Source organism: Ambystoma mexicanum, chromosome 2p (genome assembly GCF_040938575.1).
Source record: "Ambystoma mexicanum isolate Mex_15411 chromosome 2p, UKY_AmexF1_1, whole genome shotgun sequence".
Lineage (NCBI taxonomy): Eukaryota > Metazoa > Chordata > Amphibia > Caudata > Ambystomatidae > Ambystoma > Ambystoma mexicanum.
Window position 1 is genome coordinate 1111100770 of NC_090923.1, and position 19536 is coordinate 1111120305.

At 47.2% G+C, this 19536-nt stretch overlaps 1 protein-coding gene across 17 annotated transcripts in view; it reads right to left on the bottom strand.

Annotated features, from left to right (window-relative positions):
* MARK2 (microtubule affinity regulating kinase 2) overlaps positions 1-19536 on the bottom strand; it is a 1484563-nt gene that overhangs the window by 972899 nt on the left and 492128 nt on the right. For all 17 annotated transcript variants that reach the window (XM_069645125.1, XM_069645124.1, XM_069645120.1 and 14 more), the window contains exon 3: positions 2374-2427. In XM_069645125.1, coding sequence (XP_069501226.1) covers positions 2374-2427 — 54 coding nt within the window. The remainder of the gene's footprint in view (positions 1-2373; positions 2428-19536) is intronic.

Below are 19536 nucleotides of genomic sequence, written 5' to 3' on the forward strand. Positions count from 1 at the left end.
ACTCAGTAGAACTGGGTCTACAAGCGACCCCCACAGGAGGGGCCTCGGAATGTACTCCAGTATCCACAGGCCCCTTACAGAGACACTTAGAGAAAACTCTGGTATAATTATTAGGAACCCGGAAAGGTGTCTCCCAGCCGGGGTGCTCTGAAAAGTAAAGGACTTACTGGGCGTCTCTTCTTTTCGTCCATGAACGCTTGAAAATGCGAAGGAGGAGTTCGTCGGAACACCTCCTCCCACCGCTCCAACCAATGCTGAAGAGCCCGGACCGAAAGGGAATCGCAGTAAAAACAGGAGTCCCAATGGTGGAGGATGGGGATCCGCCCTCGCGAAGCGTCGGGGACACGATGAACAATCTGGAAAGTCTAGTTTGAACGACAGACAGACTAGTACACGATCGCTAGCGAGAGCCAGAGAGGAAAAAAGAAAATCTTCCGCGGATGCAAGTGCGTCCAGTCCCGAACGAGCGGAGAAAAGGACTGATGGGCGATGCGCGGGGTGGAGCCAAGGTGGGCGGGGTTACGGCCCCGCGCAAGAAAGAGGAAGGACACATTTTTGCAACATTTTGGATGATTTTTACAAAGTGCTCTGGTCCCGTCCCACAGGACGGAGAGAAGTCCCATAAGTATGGAAGAAAGGGGACGGGACGTAGGGAGTATGATGAAGTAGTGGGCAGCTGCTGGGACCTGTGCGTACTCTGCCTTGCTCGTCGCAGGGTAAATCTGCCCTGCAACGCTGATTGATAAACTGTAGGCCACGTGCCTGGTTGAGACAAGTCCCACCTTGAAACTCGTTCTCCAACCTGTTCCGCACCAGGGGGTGGTATCGGAAAAGCGGGCATCTTGTCGGGCTGCATGCCACATGGCAAAGTCATGGTGCTTGCCTCGTTGGGCCTGGCCTCCTTCAGGGCTCTTGGCGGTAGCGCTTGAGACCTACCCTGCACCTCAGGGCGGGGCCTGGTAGGCGTGTTGCCCTCAGCTGAATTGCCGGTAGTGCTGCGTACAGGCGTCCCTTCAGACATCTGTCCGGTACTAGGGTGTGTCCCCTCGAATGGACACCCGGTAAAAGAACCTTGCGGTCCCTCAGCACTGTTCCCGGAAGGATCTGATGACCCACTCGGCCTGACGGCCAGTAGCTGAAGTAGCCTCGGTACCTGTGCTGGTGCGAGAACCTGACTGGTTCCTCCTGCTCGGGCGTTTCCTTGGGAAGGAGGTACTCTTGCAGGGTGCGATGGAAACAAGCGTCCCTACCTTGGGCCTTGACTTGTGTCTGACGAAGTACATGCCTCTGTAGGCGACTTCTCAAAGAGTCCCCTCCATCGAGCTAACCTGTTCTTCAGATTGAGTGGTGTAAACGCATCACACGCGGTACAACCCTCCCAGCCGTGATATGGGCCAAGGCAGAGGAGGCAAGAGTGTGGGGGTCGGACGTAGGGAAGAGCCCTTAGCAAGCTGGACACTTGCTGAAGGCCGCCGAGGTCGACATGCGCCAGGGAGGAGCGTGGCGCCAGAGGACAGAGTACCTGATTAAGACCAAAAGAAAGTATCCAGGGAAGAGCGCATGCTATTACAAGGCCGAAGCCAAATCCAGGTGCACTGGTGAAAGTGGTCCATTCCCGTCGACGTGGAAAAGGAGGCTGGTGGGCGGAATCAGGGGCGCGCCCCACGCGCCTCCAAGTTTAAAGGGGAAGAAGGTTTTTTCTGGTGAAAAAGGTTCCGTCTCCGGTCCCTAGCGAGGGACGCCCATGCAGTATGGACGAAAGGGGACGTGACGTAGGAGTATCAAATGTATTAACTTAATTTCCACACTCAACTCTTGGGATGCAAGTACTACGAAAAAAGCCTACTCAAGCAACTACGAAAAAAGCCTACTCAAGCACAGGTACATTTACATCTAAACTCCTATACATGGAGATCCCACCTCTATGGACATTCAGAATACATCGCTTTGCGAGAGATGTTAAGCGCCCATTCCTTATACAGACAACACAAATGCACAGGTTTCCATAATTCTAAGCTCATATTTGTGTATTGAAAAACCTACAATCAACAAATCTACATACCTCTGCTACTAAAAACTCCATAGATCATACAATTTCTAATGTGAAAGACTAGCTTCATAAATATTCCACATTCATTCCAAAAGCAAGGGTTTGTAAGGACATATGCTCACATTCTTCTATAGGATGTATTCGGATTCTCATACCTTAAAGTTCAAGGTAGAATCTATTTTCCTTGTTTGAGACCAACTACATAAATACTTTCAAACATGGGTGGGTCTCTCAAGTGCTTTTAATTTTCAAAAAGTAACAAATGCAAAGTATTGAAACGCAATCTGACTGATCTAGAAAAAAAAACGTAAACCAATGCCTACCTTCTGCAGGCTAGAGGAGTTCAGTTGAGTTTTGTCGATTATTTTCACAGCAACCTTCAGGAAGAGAGGATATTAAAAATTACAGCAAACCAATATGGCAAACAAATAGGAGTTTAAAAAATAAAATTCATTAGGTCTTGGAATAACCTCAATGATGGATATTGCATTGCACCCTACCATAAAACCAAAATAACAATGCATACTAAAATCACATTGTAGGAAAGAGCAAAGGTAATGGGCCTAACATGTACTGGGTGCTATACACAAAGGTCAAACAACCAATTCATGTAGACAAATGAGCAGACATAGTACAAAGCTGCACAACTTTTAATAATCGGGTTAAACTAGGATTTCCTAAACGCAACATTGGAGACAATGCAGGTTTCTGGCATGTGATCCATAATAGGCGAGCCTCAGTGGAGTGGACATAGAAATCAATATACTCTTCTACGGTTGATGGTAGTCATGTCAATATGTCAATGGAAGTATATTGTTGTAATGGGAGTTTCAGAAATGTGTTTACGATGCCTGCAGCTGGCTGAGAGAAACACCAAATCTCATTTAAATAAATACAAGCATTACCAAAAAAAAATGAGCCATACGTAGCACCAGCTTGTGTATTGGAAGTATTCCAATGCTGTGGAACTAAGGTTCAGATTAAGGTTTTTATTTACAGCACACACCCACTTTACTTTAACCATACAGTATGGTCTCTGTAAGGAACACTGTTACTCCACAACACCACCCCTCTGGCAGTCCTCTTTCCCCTCTGGTACTCCTGCACTTTGGAACCAGTAAGGGTTGCTACTCTGATGGCTGCTCCCCCGTTGGCGGCGATCTGCCATGCAGGCCCTGCTGCCTAAAAAGTAGTCAAGATAGTCAATCTAGCAATTCCTTCCCTCCCACTTGATTCTCTGGCACTTTGTAGCATGTACAAAACTCCTACTTTTCCCACGTTGGCGGCACTCGGCTAGGCTGTCAAGACCTGCTGTATATAGTGCAGTCAATACAGTGCTTCTCTCTCACCGTTGGGGTCCCGGCACTCCTTGAGCAGGTAAAGACTCCTGCTCTTTATGAGTCTCCCACGTTGGAAGCATTCTGCTTTACTGGCAAGCCCTGCTGCAGATAGGGGCCAAGCTCAATGTCTCCAACTTCATTCAACTCCTCCAATTCCTCTGTGTGAGACCACGCTGGCTCCAGCCAGGTGCTGGCCACGGGCTCCTCATATTCTCAGTATGCCCAGACGAACGCCTCTTCGGCAGCGTTCGTCTTCATAACGTCTGGCGCGCGCCCCTCCTGGCTGTCCCTCGTCAACTGCCAGTTGTGCGTGCAGGGGGATGGAGGGGGGGGAATGGTAGAGTGGGACAGGTGCCCCTCTACGTCATGGCCACAGCCCTAAAAGACTCTTGCTCTGGACCTGAACCGTCGTTCTTTTAACCAGGGACATCATTTAGGGGTCCTCAGAGGTCGCAACTGCGACCCGAGGTCTCCCTTGCAACCTCTATAAAAAAAATCCCCAAAAAAGAAAAAAGGTTATTTTTTTGGGGTTTTTTGTAATGCAAGCTCCTGTGATGTGGCCAGCACCATGTTGCTCTTTACTTCTGAAGTGGCTGGCTTTCTTATTCAGGCCCCTTAAAAAAAATAAGAAAAATATGAACAGGAGTGCCACAAGTCTAACACTTTCAGCACTGACCCTAAATAAGAAAGAATAGGAATACCAAACAATGTGTCTTTCTGGAATTCTATACAATAATTGCTATACTCATTAAAGGTTTATTTGAGGCACACTTCAGGGGGCGAGTCACTGATTTAGTCCGTTCTGAAACGCCTCAACTCAGCCATTCATCCATCTGAGGTCAATAAATGAGTACCAACACAGGTTGTGTGATATTGGGTGTATATTTTTCCATATAAAGACCTTAAGCGTAAGTGCTATATAATAACACATCATTATCATTTGGTCATGGACGTCTGCTTGCATTCACAGTAATTTGGTTATATGGACCTATACACATGTAACAGTCAAGAGGGTCAGTTATACCACGGAGGGGCCCGAGACCCATCTGGTTGGGGAATGGTGGGGTCAGGAGTTATCTAATCCAGCCGAAGCACAGACAGAGGAGTGTAATGTGGAACTCCAGGACGGGCTCAAAAGAGTCGGAACGCAGACTTTCTGCGAAGTAGCAGAGACGCCGACGTTCGAATCTGGCGGCGGTATGAAAGACATGGAACCTTCGGGCGGACACAAGAGAGTCAGAACATCGCACTCATGTGAATTAGAAGTGACTCCGACGTTCGATTCTGACAGCCGGCAGAGAAATCAAGGCACCGCGAGCAGGGAGAGGCAGGGCTGCCGCAGCATGGGGAACCTGCGGCTGCTCGGCAGTTGTAACCCACATGAGAATCGCGGATTATGAAAGTCAGCGTTATAACATACTAGAGCAGGACAAAAACACAAGACTTCCAGAGACTCACCAAAACCCTTCCTGGAAGGAACTAAGATCTCACCTGGTCAGAGATGACTGGAACGGGGAGCGGGTGGAGGTCGAGGACAGCTTGCAATGCCTCAAGGGAAAAGGGGGCGGGGCTTGGGAGAGTTTATATAGACTGGAGGAGGAAATGAACACTGATTGGCCTGTTAAACTCCGCCTATATAAAGACAACACTGGAAGGCGAGTGTGTGTTCATTCTTGGTTTTGTTGCAGATCGAACCAGACAGGACATCAGGAGCTGCTGAAGGATGGTGGGCGTATGAGGACTAGAAGGAGAAGCCTTGCCAGAAGTCCTTACCAGATCCCCTGCAAGGATCAGAGAATAAGCATAAGCATAGAGAAAGGACAATGCAGCAATTTTTAAAGCTTATTCTTTTCTTTTATCCATTTTGGAAATAGTCTGAATAAAGACCCATTTTAATTTCCATCAAGCCACCTAGCTGTCTCATTGTCGCAACACGCTGATCTTAACACATATGGTGATCCATTCTTGTATGAAATATACATCACATTAAAGTGATATTGTAACCATATTTTTCGTAGTGTACAATGCTATGTGATGCCACTTCCTGTTTTGTCAATGTGTGAAAGGTCGTGTTCCATCGCTTCCCACGATATCACTTCGGGGTGGGGTCGATTGTCATCAATGTCATCAGGGGGTCAAGGGTCGTGTGATATCACTTCCGCTACCCCTGGCATTTTGGTGAAATGACGTCCATGCTTTTAACACCCACAGCACCTTGGGTAATCCCCATTAGGACTGGGCCCTACACTCTCTAAAGGTTTGAGGGCTGTGCACACTTGCCGAGCCAGCTCGGCAAAGGGGCTCTCGTCCTTGCATAGGTCACTCTGCTACTAGACTGCTTCGACTCCCAGCTAGGAGTACCGCTTATTCCTTCTGTGGCACTTCTGTTCGACTCTCCTTACTCCTTTTACTGACTTCCAACTTCCCCATCCTTTCCATTTTAGTCCCCACTCCCCTCTGTTCAGGTCCTGCTGCCTGCCTCCACCTCCCCTCTGTTCGTTCACCCCTTGAATGGTATTGGCCTTCTGATTTTCATCACCTGTTAACCACGCTCCTTTCCACTCCCACTCTATTTTGGGCTGCCAGAGTCTTGCTATTCCTCATTCGCTATCCCTTCTGCAACACCTCCCACTGGTGCCCTCTGACTGGGCACTGCTAAGCTAGTATACTTGTACGACTCTCGGATAGGCCAATTCTGGTCTTGTACAGCAACCTCATTACTGTGTTTTATGATCTCATCCACTATATTTATGCTCTATACAGCATTGCTATTACTTCTGAATTTAGCTGCTGTCCTGCATCACCTTTATCTTTGTGCTTTTATGCTGCTTCAGGAACAAATACGAAGGGCTCAGCTTTTCTTTTTTCTTCTTAAATATGCTACCATGCGATGCAACTTGGGTTTTAAGCATTCATCTCTCTACTGGTTCAAGTAGTCCAGTTCTTTTGCCTGTGCATGATATTTAACCTTTTGGGCAGCTGCCTGGATACAGCTTCTTCACTACTATTTCTGTGTGCAAACACTTGAAGTAGTTCATGCCCATCTAATTGTGCTTGCTGTTCTAACCCATTCTTTGGGGCCCCTTCTTCCCTGAATTCCCAGTTTCCTTTATCTCTTCAGTAGGCATGTTTGCCCACGAAGGCTAATCACCTTACTGTGCATCTACTGTAACCTGTATGTACATTATATTTGCTTTTGATTTACTACTTCTTGTGTGCATGCAACTTATCTGCTCTTCCCTGGTGCCAATATCATGTGTCCCACTTTAACAATGCATTGTGAACCTTTTCACTTCTTGCGCATATTCAGATATCTTCCTTTGCTATGCTACCACCATGGCTACTTCAATCTCACCCGCCTTCTCCAATAGCTTCACCATTATCAATCCTCCTGGCTGCATCTCTAAGCTAGCCATGAAAAAAATGAAAAATCTACACTCAAATAAAATTGTAGGATTCATTTTAAGCATACGTATGTTAACATTGCTTCCAGAGAGAAAGTGACAAACATTATGATCGTTCTGCATGACCAACTAGTCTGGTAATCATTTTTGCTGGCCAAACTGTCAGAACATGGTACTCTGAGAAATTTGGACATCAGATGGAACATCCGGCTCAGGTCTGACCCGAGCACTCATGCATTCCTCAACATTTACAATAATGGAACTATCGTGGCCTATGGCAATCACAAGTACTTGTTCACTTTTAAAAGGCTGCATCAGCCCTAGTCGCTTCAGTCAGCTCTATGTCCATCATTCCTAGCTGCACTGCATCTGCGTCCTGCTGCCATCCTGCTTTTTGTTGCTCAGACCTTAAATACCCACATTCAAAGTTTCCCCTGCACCTGGGACTTTCCTGTTGCTGGTGCCCTGCCCACTGGCTATACATTTTAGGTGAGTGTTCTCTCAAGGCTTGGGCATCAAGTAAGCATGCCTCCAACATATATGGCTTACTTGAGGAGTAGGATACCCGTTTTGTTGGCCTCACCAAGACCTGGCTCTCTTCCAACTATATGGTTACTGCTGAGACCTTATTTCCTGGTGGCTGCAAGATTATTGTAAATATACTGCACAATTTGGACGATATCAACATCTTTCCCGTTGCCTTCACTACCTCCAAGATTGCAACAGTGAACAGGCTTTTCAATTGAAAGCTTCACTTGTAAATATCTGTCTCACCATCTAACCATTTACCAGCCTCTAGGCAACTCTCAACTCTCTTTGCTAAGGAATGGCCGCCTCTTGCAGCTATAATCTGGTCGGTCTCAAACCTTGTTATCCTGGTTGGACATTCCAAACAAGGACTCTCCCCTTTTTCACAACTCCTGGGATGCCATTGCCCTCCAAATCTGACCAGGTTGGGCATGTCTTGTCAACTCTATGGCTCTGCTCTGTACAGATCCCGCCTTTGTATGCTCACCTCTCCAATCCTTGTACGGCCGGCTGCCCTGCGCCTCCTTCTCAGACCAACAAAAAGTCTCTACTGCTGCCTTGGTACCCACCTTCTGGACTAATGTAAGATCCCAACTGCCTCTCCCTGGCAGACTCAGTGCTAGCCAGCCAATGTGGCATACTCAAACATTCTGGGTAACCTGGCTCTCGCAGTTATGCAAGGCTGCTAGGTGGCAGAATGTCAAGAAAGTATGCAGGACATCATATGCTACTCACAAGTGCAACTGAACAAACTATGATGTCTGTAAGTACATGTCAGGGATGTATTTTGAGGAGTAGTCAGTTTTTATCATTTGAAATCAGTATGCAACTTTTTATGCAAGGCATAAAATAAGCAGCGTCGCATTGCAATTTACAATGCAATTGTGTAGGTTTGCTAATCAAATGGACACTTCTGTAGCAAAGTTAGCTATTTAAATAGGCCTCTTCAATGAAAGCACAGCTCACCCTGCATTCCTCTCTTGCCCTTTGTGCTCTCTTCACCTGCTTTTCTCTGTTCACTTCAAGTGCTAATGGAAAGCGCAGCAGTAATCATCTCCTCCCCTCTTAAGTGCCAAAGGCATGTGTGGGAGTGCTTGGCAAGAATTTCTTTTTGAAATAATTACAAAACAGAAGTAATTGGGAGGATACTTGTATTAAGCATTCTATATCCTGTCTGACAAAGACCAGTATGTGTCCAAAAAAAAACAAACATGCAATTCCATTCCTAAAATGTAAGTGGTTATATAATTACAGTATTGACAGAGTGAAACAATATCATCTCCATGCTTTACAGGAAAATGTAGGTTAGAGACAATTATATTTCATTTTGTTGGGGAAGATGCATCATATGGATGACGGAACACTTTTGAAAATGTACATGGTCAAAAGATGTTGATGGCAAACCTAGTTCTGTAACATGCAGTTACCATACATCTTGCAACTGGTGCACCCCATGAGCGAACCCTTACTCCTTGACATTCTACATTATCACCCTGTTGCTTTATACCAGGTACCCTGAAAAGTGAGAGGACCACAAACTACAATATTCCACCTAGTTTGCCCAGTTTATCGGATGTATATGTTTTGGCCGTGGCACAGCTGTTTGCGGCCAAAGGACAGTGGTAAATTCGGCTGCAAAACCAATTTTGCAGCGGCCAAAACTGCCCCAATGAAAAAAAAAAAAATCAAACGCCCATCCCCACACAACCCCCTCACCCAGCCCCTACTTACCTTTTCGCAATCGAGGCATGATCTGACCCACGCACCGTCAGATCTGACGCCGCAGGGTCAGTTTTTATTTTTTTAGGTCCCCCGTCACCAGACCTCCAGAAGCGGGGGTCACCCCTGCTACTCCCAAAAGGTAATCACTACCAAACATGGGGAGCGGGGGAAACCCCCGCAACCCATGTTTGGAAGTGATTACACAAATTGGTTGTTTCCAAACGACCATATGGTACAAGTTGTACCATTCGGTCAATTAGAAACAACCAATTTGGTTAACACCCACTTATCTGCCTCAATCCACCCTGCATAGTCTCTTTCCTCTTACATAATGAAAACACAATGCAAACTAGATGCTTAAGCCAAGTATTGATCAATAGTTCCATCCAGTCTGTGCATCTACAGCTCTACTGCGATACCAAACACTGTTAGCCTCCAGCGCTTGCTTTGCTTTATGATTGTATTATACATTACTACCTGCAGGAGAAAGCTAGCCAAACTCTCTTCCGAGCCTTTATCATATCTATATGTGTCCATTCATGCAGCTAACCTTTTACAGACCCTCATCGATGGCTCACATGAAGGGCGAGTAGCACTTGTAAGAGATGTTCGAAACTTTTATTTAACATTTACTTTGCAGTAAATGTCAAATAAATCTTTCACTATGCATGGCTGGCCTCTGGGTGGCAGCAGTGTGCCAAACAAAGTGGGTCTTTAGTGACATGCACCATTTTACAGAAATTGCATTTTAAATTTGTTGTCCTCCGTAGCTATGGGTCGAGTGCATTTCTCCAGGGTTGGTTAAGTAAACTAAGTTAACCGACCTGCAGGTCTTGCTGAAGTTTAAAGAATTTGCAAGCCCCGTCTCTCACTAATGTCTTATTTCAGCAGTACGCAAAACTGTTGTATTGTTGCTCATTTTATGTCTTGGGTACAAATAACTTCTGGTGACATTAACAATATTAGTACAAAATCGTTAATGAAATGGGTCCGTAATCAAACATTTTTTATTAGCAAACTCTGCCCATCAATTTTGGAAAACTAATTTATGCCTCGTTATGCATTATGCATCAAACCATTCTCTCTGGAAGATATGTTCTCACTTTCCCCCAGAAGCTCACTGTCTCCAGCGCTATGGTCTTCTCTGGGCTGGACAATTGCAACAGCCTCTTTCTAAATCTTCCTCTGCCTCTACTCTTCAACCTTTACAATTTATCCAGAACAGGACTGCGAGACGTTTCCTTGGCCTCAAGCCTAGGGATCGTCTCTCTCCAGCTCCGAAATCTCTTCACTGGCTCACAGTGGCTGCAAGGATCAAGTTCAAGACACTCTGCATCGTCCACAAAGCTTTCTGGGGCCTGGGAGCTCTCTACCTCCAATTTTCTCTTCCAAGCGTCTTCCTTCTCGATCTCTCTGCGCATCCACCTCCAACTCTGAGGGTCAGATGCTTCTCCAAGAGAGTTGGGGGCAGATCTATCTCCTCGGCTGGGGCCTCTCTGTGGAACAGCCTCCCTGCCTCTCTCAAACTTGAGCAGAACAACCTCTGGTTCCAGAAACGCAAGACCTTCCTCTTCGCTTCCTCTCATCCTCTCACCTGCTGATGCACCGAACTGCTCCGGTCACCTGGTGGTCACCCTCTGAACTCTGGCCCAGGCTCCTGCATGCCCAGTTGCGCTTGCACTGCCTCCAGGTTCCCCAGCACTTAAGGCTCTGTATCTGCAACCATACAGTCCCTTCACTCTGCACTTGGGAGCCACCCGCTGGCTGCACTTGTGAGTTAACTGCACTTCCCCACCTGGCACTGCTCCCCTGCAAAACACTTGCGCAATCAGAATGACACAAGGCCTAGTAAGATCATTACTTTGTCCTCCATTTGTTTCCCCCTCCTTGTCTTGTCGCACCTAGAAACACTTGTGTACAGGCGCGTTATAAATGCCACATCATATGTTCGCAATTTTAAAAATAATTGAAAGCCATGGGTGAACAGGTCTCCCGATGCTCAAACCACCACTAAAGACAATTATGCGAGCCGGAACTGGTTTCTAGCTGGCTTGGGTACCAGCTTGTTCTCTGGTGTCTTTCCCCATGACCTTACAGTTGTCTTGCAACTTCCTGCTGCTATAAATCCCTCTAATGTCCATACAGTCCCGGGTAATACCTACCCCATCAATATCATCCGTTATTGGTAAAATCCTGAAGACAGCCACCTCCTAGATCCTCGCCTTTAATGTATTCAGTGACCTGATTTTATGACCAACAATGAGTACCTCCAGAGTTCCTCCTCTACATGAGGAATGATCTATTTTTAAGGCCTTGAAGTGGATCTGCTCTACACTCATCAATGTGACTCGGATCAGACCAAGCTCTTTCCCGTTCCACTTTAACTCCCAAGGCTCCAACCTCTCAGATTGGCAGTTTATCACCCATATTGTGGCTCCTCTTGCTCACCCAATGTCTCCCAAATCATGCCCTTTCCAGTCCCACTCCGACGACAGCACAGATTGCCTTCAGGTTGAAAGTCAACCCCCATCATAGCTCCCAGCTTTATCTCCTGCTCTCCCGTGTACAGGCATTGATGTCCAAGAACGTTTGTCTTAATGTGGTATTGTACGTTTTTATCGTACCTTAATGTTTGCATGTACAAAAAGACCTAGAAATGCTACCACCAAAGGGTCGAACCTTTGGTGGTAGCATTGTAGGTAAGTATATAAAAACTTTTTTTTAAAAGACTGCAGGGGTGGCCCCGCAACACCCCCGCTCACTATACTCTGTGGTACAGTGAGCTGTTTCTTGTGGGGACACCCTCGCAGCACACCCGAAAAAAAAAATAAAGAAAAAAAAATAAAGAAAAAGGACCCTGCGGCGCCGGTTCCCAATCACAGAAGTGAAAGAGAATGTTTATGTTGGGGGTGTGTTGAGGGTGTGGGTGGATGGGGGTGTGTCGTGGGTGTGGGTGGGGGTATGGGTACGTAGGGGTTGTGTACGTGTTCGCATGGGAAATGTGCGAACCTTTGGTGGTTCGCACATGTCTCATGCAAACTTTCCGGCCACAGGAAAAAATCAGCCGCGGTCGGATCACGTAGATCCCTTAATGTAGCCAAGACAGAAATCTTCTACCTATGTGCTACCACTCATTTCTTCCCCTTTCCATGGCCACCATCTATGGTCACCCACTCACTGTTTCCTGCGGCCAGAATTCTTGGGGTCATATTTAATAAGAATCCTTCAATCGGCAGGTCCTTCAGTCTAGGAAAACCCACGTCCAGCTGCACTCCAGATGCATTGTCCCTTTCCTCTACTTCTCTCAGAAAGTGGAAGTAATAAGTCCTGTGCTCCTCGTGAAACTAAACAAATGCAAAAGCCTCATCTCAGTCTTCTCAAAACTAGACATCAACTGCAGATGTTCCAAAATAAGGTGGCCAGGCTCTTAAACCTAGTGACCACATAATCTCTGCCTTGAAATCCGTGCATTGGCTCTCCAGGCTAATGCCTGGATCTCCTTCAAAGCACTACTTCATCCACCAGGTGTTTGAGGGATTGGGCCATAGTAACATCCAAAACAGAGTGACCATTTTGTGCCCATCCAGACAACCGACACAATCCACTGTGAGGTCCCCTGTGCTCCACCGTTCCAAGAGACAAAGGATTGGTGGCAAGGTCCTTGGTTTTGCTATGAATTGCTTGTGGAACTCACTTGCCCTGTACCTCAGAAATAAGAAGACCAATCTTCAGAAAAGGTTTTTAAAACTACTCTACAAGGACTTTTTTTTACCCTTAGGTGGTGGCCTGAGCTCTTCAATCTGAAGTTCCTTCTGGCTCGGTTTCATTCTTGGAACCAGCCCTTGTGGCCCTCCACTCTAAAGGGCCCTGGTCCTACCCTGCATTCCCCCCCCCGCCACGCATGACCTATACATTTGTACTCCTTGCATTACTCGTTACCTGGCAGGGTCCTTACAATGGACATTTTTATTATGCTACCCCTCTCTGTCAGGTTACATGCCATTGCATTTGTTGGCTCTAGTTTGCTGAGACAAATCCTTGTTGAGGTTAGCTCCCTTCTGCACCTACACAATGCCTCTAGCACTTGCATAAATTGAATGTTACAAGACTGTAAAGGTCAGTTTTCTCCCCCACACTAGTGGTGCTATGAAGTGAGTGTTCAACATTAATACTTTACAAATAAACTATTAATAATGAATTCCATATTGTGATTGTAATCATTAGTATCACTCTAGAATGTACAAATAAAAAAATATTTAAGTTACAGCAGGCACTAAACAATAAGAAAAATAAAGCTTGCTTAACCTCTCAATTATAACAAGTATTTTTTATCTTAAAGGCATGTTTTCTCGGTCCTGGTCCCAAATTACTTGCGGCAGGGGGAAGTTACCGGTTGATAAGGAGGTTGATTCTCTCGTCTTCCAGGGATGTGTGGCGACTGAATTGGCAAAGGAATAGGTATGCAGCTCAAAAATTACACCCACACCGTGGCAGCAGATTTTAGAGGTGCAAACGCAGTGGCAATTTATTACATCAGATTACCCCCACCCTCAGCAGTACTCTTGATAAATGTCTCATGCAGCGTGTCAAAACCAGCCGTTGTAATGCTGGGACACAGCAGCAAATGGTACAGAAAATGCAAGGATAGATGGTGGATTTAAGCCCATCAGTATGTCTTCACAGAAATTCCTTAGTGGGCCCATTCAAATAGCTTTCCTTCCAGTGCTATCCAAGGGGGTGAGTCGGGGTAGGACACAATCATGGCATCCACATTGGCACTATCCAAGGAGGAGAGAGGAGTTCCAACCCATTATAAAAAGGATGTTATCACTTTATATGAGATGCATTATTCACCGTAATCGTATTTCTGATGCTTGTATCTGCTTAGATTCACATGCTGTGCATAGGCTGACATCTAGTGGAAGCTGCAGAGTATTACAGACGTCCACTGTACCCATGATCCCTCACACGTCAAGGTCCCTCAGATTGTTATTTTTCTGACATGGTGTAGCGCGAGTACAGTTGTATCCAAGCAGATACGTATCGGACAGGCTCATAAGCATCCATTGGCCTTCTTTCCGAGGGTAGGAAGGGTGTGCGCATGTGAATCCAAGCAGATACAAGCATCAGAAATACGATTACGGTGAGTAATGTATCTCTTCTGAAGCTTGTGGAATCTGCTTAGATCACATGCTGTGCATAGATTAGCGAGCAGTGTTAGAAGAAGGTGGTGGTAAATGATGCAGGTTCATGGGTGAACAAATGTCTTAGAAGCGCTTGTCCCACCTGTGTATCTGTCGTGGAACGAGTGTCAATGGAGTAGTGCTGAGTGAAAGTGTGTATTGAGCTCCATGTAGCTGCTTTGCAAATGCTGTCTAGAGGGACATTTGCAATGAAAGCCAGAGTGGCTCCTGTGCTCCTTGTGGAGTGAGCTCTGGGCGTAAAAGGCAGTGTTTTATTTGGTAGGGAATAGCAATATACACATCCGACTATCCGCCTAGAGATGGCATTCTTTGAAATGCAGTCACCTTCTCTGCCTGGCGCTATGGAGACAAACAGTTGATCTGTTTTTTTTTTACCGATCTGGTCTCGTCTACATAGTATAGGACCACTCTCCTCACATCTAGTGTGTGGAGTTTTACCTCAGCTGAGCTGGTTGGTTGGTTCCTGGAAGAAAGCCGGTAGCTCAATAGACTGGTTTATGGGAAATTTAGAGATGAATTTAGGGGAGACCCTAGGGTGGGTGCGTAAAACCAGCTTGTCCTTGTGTACAGCAAATGAAAGATGCTGCACTGACAATGCTTGTATTTCACCAACTCTTCTTATGGAAGTGAAAGCCACTAAGAAGGCAGTCTTATAAGTCAGGTGTTTGAGACTAGACTAATGCATCGGCTCGAAAAGAGGTCCCATGAGCTTAGCGAGTACAACATTGAGATCCCATCCGGGCGGCGGGTTTGAAATTAGGGGGTGGAGTCTCTTTACTCCCTCCATGAATGCTTTGATGACAGGTAGCTTCCACCATGAGACCTTATTGTGGTAAGTGGTATAGGCTGACAAAGCAGCCAGGTGGATCTTTAATGAGTTGAATACTAACCCTGCATCTAGCAAGTGGAGCATAGAAGTTAGAATGTGGGAAGGAGTACATTATATGGGGTTAATTTGTTTAGACCGGCACCAAATTACAAATCTCCTCCACTTGTCCAAATAACAGTGCCTAGTGTTAGGCTTTCTTAACTCTCAAGATATCCATACATCTTTGTGGCAGATTAAGAGGTCCAAACTATGACCTCAGGAGCCATGCTGCCAAGTTCATTAAGTGAGGTTGAGGGTGCACTGTTAGTCGCCTGTGGTGAGTGAGCAGATTGTACGGGCACAGGAGTTTGATGGGATCGCACATCGCCAGTGTGCGCAGATGTGGATACCAGGGTTGTCTTGCTCACATAGGAGCAACTAGGATGAGCGTCACCAGTTCCTTGTGGATCTTGTTTACCACCTTCCTCATTAGAGGTGTTTGGGGGGAGGGGTGAGGCATAATCAAATTTCCCTGACCAGTTGATCCATAGGGCGTTCCGCTTGGAGCATGGCTGGGGGAACCTGGACGCAAAGTTTGGGCATTGTCTGTTTTCGCTTGTAGTGAACAAGTCTATTGTGGGGAAGCCCCATTGAGAGAAGGTGTGTTCTACTACTCTTGCGCGTAGTTGCCACTCGTGTTCTTCTGGTAGGGGATCTCTGCTCAATGAGTCTGCAAGAGAGTTGAACGTGCTGTGACGATATTTTCCATTTGAGTGCCCATTTCCAAGTTTGTTGCGCAAGCATGGACAGATTTGGAGAACGGGTGCCCCCCCCCCTGTTTGTTGATGTAAAACATTGCTGTAGTGATGTCTGTCAGGATTTGCACAGATTGGTTCGCTAGGTGAGATTCGAACGCTTGAAGAGCTTAGAATACTGCCAGTAATTCTAGCAGATTGATGTGGTTCTGTGCTGTCACGTGAGACCACAGAGCCTGAGCTGTGTGGTCAAGGTAGTGAACCCCCCCACCCCCCACCCAGCGATTGAGGCGTCCATCGTGACAATCTCTTGCACTTACGGATCGTAGAAGGGTTTCCCCTTCAACAGATTTTCTCTTGTCCACCAGCGAAGATTTTGTACTAGTGTTGGCGAAACAACCACTAGATCGTCCCACTGACCACTTGCCTGACAACTATTTTGCCAACCACTCCTGCAAACCATGGGCCCACTACGTCAGGCAGCTCCAGCCCATGGAAGTAGAGGGTGCCTTCAGCAACAGCAGCAACGCCGCAGTATCCGACGGCGAAGGCAACAAGGTAGCCCTGGTTACCCAAGCGCAGGCCCCCGACCCCGGGAGACAGGCAGGCGGCCTTGTTATGGGGGACAACGCCCGGTGGTGGAAGCGCCATCACTTCATTCACCACTAACCACACAACCCAAGGCCGAGACTCGACACACGCGCCGAGCGGACGGCAACGCACGATGTCCAGAGAAAGGTCTGTGGAATCTTTGTCCTCTGGGCACTCTCGTTTGAGATAGTTGCATGACAGGTCCCGACCGACTAAGGATGGCACAGACGTCGCGCGAAAAACTCCCACTGAGGGCCGATCATCCGCGGACGAGGCTCCGGTTCAGCCCGCACCCGAAATTCAACGTTCTACGTCAAGACAGGTACTAGGCCCCAAACGGTCAGAGAAACCCGATTCAGGGCGTCAGGGTAAGGAGAAATAGTCCAAAAAGAAATCCTCCAAGACCCCTCATAGGGATAAGACCGCTCATAGGGAGAAATCTCAGGAGGCTAGGCCCACCCCGATAGGGAGAAATCTCAAGAGGCTAGGCCCAAGAACCTGTATTACTTCCTCCAACAGATGAAAGATTTAGGGCTCCCTTCTCAACCATTGGTAATCCCTAGTTCTGCACAATGGTCGGCTGAGGATATAGACAGGGTCAGGAGGAGGATGTCCTCCATGGCCAACGTCTTTGAAAAAGACCCTGTCTATTTCAAAAGTTTCCACTCCAACCCCTAAAACACCCCCCCCCCAGATCCCCTCCGCCAACTTCAGCACCTTCTGGGTCAGATACCTACTCAACCCCCTGCTAAGAGGTCTCGCCCCGAAGATCCAGTGCAAGGCACAATCATTGACCTCCATGACCCGGACTCCGACCATGAGGACCTCTCTATTCAAGAGGCAGCAGACCCTTATTACGGGATGAAGACCCTGAGGTTGACACAGAGGCAAATATGTATCCCATGAACTCACCTGTTGATCAGGATCCCCCGGTCATGGACTCACCCATTGACAACCCACCCCTACTAAATGAAGTGCTCTTCAAGGCGGCAGAGCTTTTTCAGAGAGACACTCAGGAAGTACAACAAGATAAGGATTTTGTAGAAGAAATCCTAGAAGATAAGAAGGCTGTTACGCAGTTTATCCCTCTCTTCAAGTCCATTCAGTGAAAAATACAGCCACCGCTGTAGACCCATAATCTTACGCGGGCAGTGAACCCCCACAGACAAACTGTTTAGACCTGCCCCTTCTGACCCGCTGTATATCAGAGAGCAACTGAAGCCAGATTCATTAGTTGTCGCTACGACAACGAAGAGGGCTGGTACCCCCCCGAGCTTCCTCTGCGGCCCCGCCTGACCAGGAAAGCAAGAGACTTTACACGATGGGCAGAAAGGTAGCCTCCTCTGAGGGCATTCCAGATCAGTATTGCTAAAAATTCTACCCTGTTGGCCAATTTCAACTGCCACAAATGGGATGAGGTCTCTGCCTTACTGTCTTCGGCCCCGGAACCACTTACGTCTCACCTTGCCCAGGTGACCGCAGAAGGCAGAGCAGTGTCAAGCTGCTTATTAAAATCCAATCTTGATGCCGCGGACAACACAGGCAGGATCATAGCAGAAGGGACTATTATCAACCATCACGCTTGATTGCGCCAACCGAGTTTTAAACCAGAGACGCAAGCTACCCTCATCAACATACCCATTGAGCCCAATGTGCTCTTTGGCAATGCTGTCGAGGAGGCCTTTAAGACGGCCAAAGAATAATACGATACTCTCAAGTCATTGAACCAACTGACCAATAAACCTACTGGCCAGAGGGGAAACTGGAATTTTCGTCGCTCACGCGGCCAAAATTCACAGAGGGGTTCCACTTATACCCAAAGCCAAGGTACTAACTGGGGAAACAATCAGGGTCAGTCCTCCCAGAATTACCAAAGAGGAGCATGCAGATCCCACGGACATGGTAGAGGCAACTCCTCCCGGGGTGGCACTCCACCTAGTCAGTGACTGGTGGCACTCCACAAAAGCAGTGACTACCCGCTCCAGGTGCCCTGCCGTGCCATGCCTCTCCAGTAGGAGGGCACATATCCAGCTTCACCCACGCATGGGAGGGGGATCACCACAGACAGATGGGTGCTGTCCACTGTAACAGGCGGATAATGTATAGAACTCCTCAAACAACCCCAGTACCACCCACCATGACAAAAGACCCATTCCAAGGAACACCAGCGCATCCTCCTCGAGGAGATTGCCATGCTTCTTCTAAAGGACGCCATCAAGGTTGTGCTGGCCAGCCAGGTAAACAAGGGTATTCATTCAACCTACTTCCTTGTGCCAAAGAAAGATCTAACAATGCGCTCAGTATTAGATTTGCGCCCTGCAAACAAATGTCAAGCCACAAAAGTTCTGCATGACTACGCTACAAGAGGTAATCCCCTCTAATAAAAAAGAGCGATTACATGGCAACACTGAATATGATAGATGCCCATTTTCATATTTCAATGTTCCCAGCGCACAGAAGGTTCTTGTGTTTCAAGATAGCGAACCAGCACTACCAATTCAAAGTGTTGCCATTTGGAATAGCATCTACCCCAAGGGTATTCACGAAGGTACTGGCAGTGGTGGCAGCACACCTGCGCAGGGAGGTAATCCCAGTGTACCCTTACTTGGATTGGCTGATTACAGGGGAGTCTCCCCTAATTTGCAGACAAAACATTCAAAGAACCATCAACCTACTATTTCAATTGGGCTTCTCCATCAACATGAAAAAAATCAAGCCTAGTGCCAAGCACGACCAAACAGTTCCTAGGAGCTGTCAAACACTCAAGAGGGGTTGATCTTTCAGTCAGTGGAAAGAGTCCAAAACATGTTACTGCAAATATCACATTATCAGGCCGCCACCAGATGAGAGTGCACAAAGCTATGCGTTTGCTAGGCATGATTGCATCTTGCATTTACCTGGTACCTCACGCGCGCCTGCGCATGCGACCCATGCAGGAGTGGTTGGCGAAACAGTTCTCAGGCAAGTGATCAGTGGGAAGATCTAGTGGTGGTTTTGCCAACAGTAGTACAACATGTTTGCTGGTGGACAAGAGAAAATCTGTTGAAAGGGAAACCCTTCTACAATCTGGAAGTACAAGCAATTGTCACGACGGATGCCTCACTCGCTGGGTGGGGGACTCACTACCTTCCCCA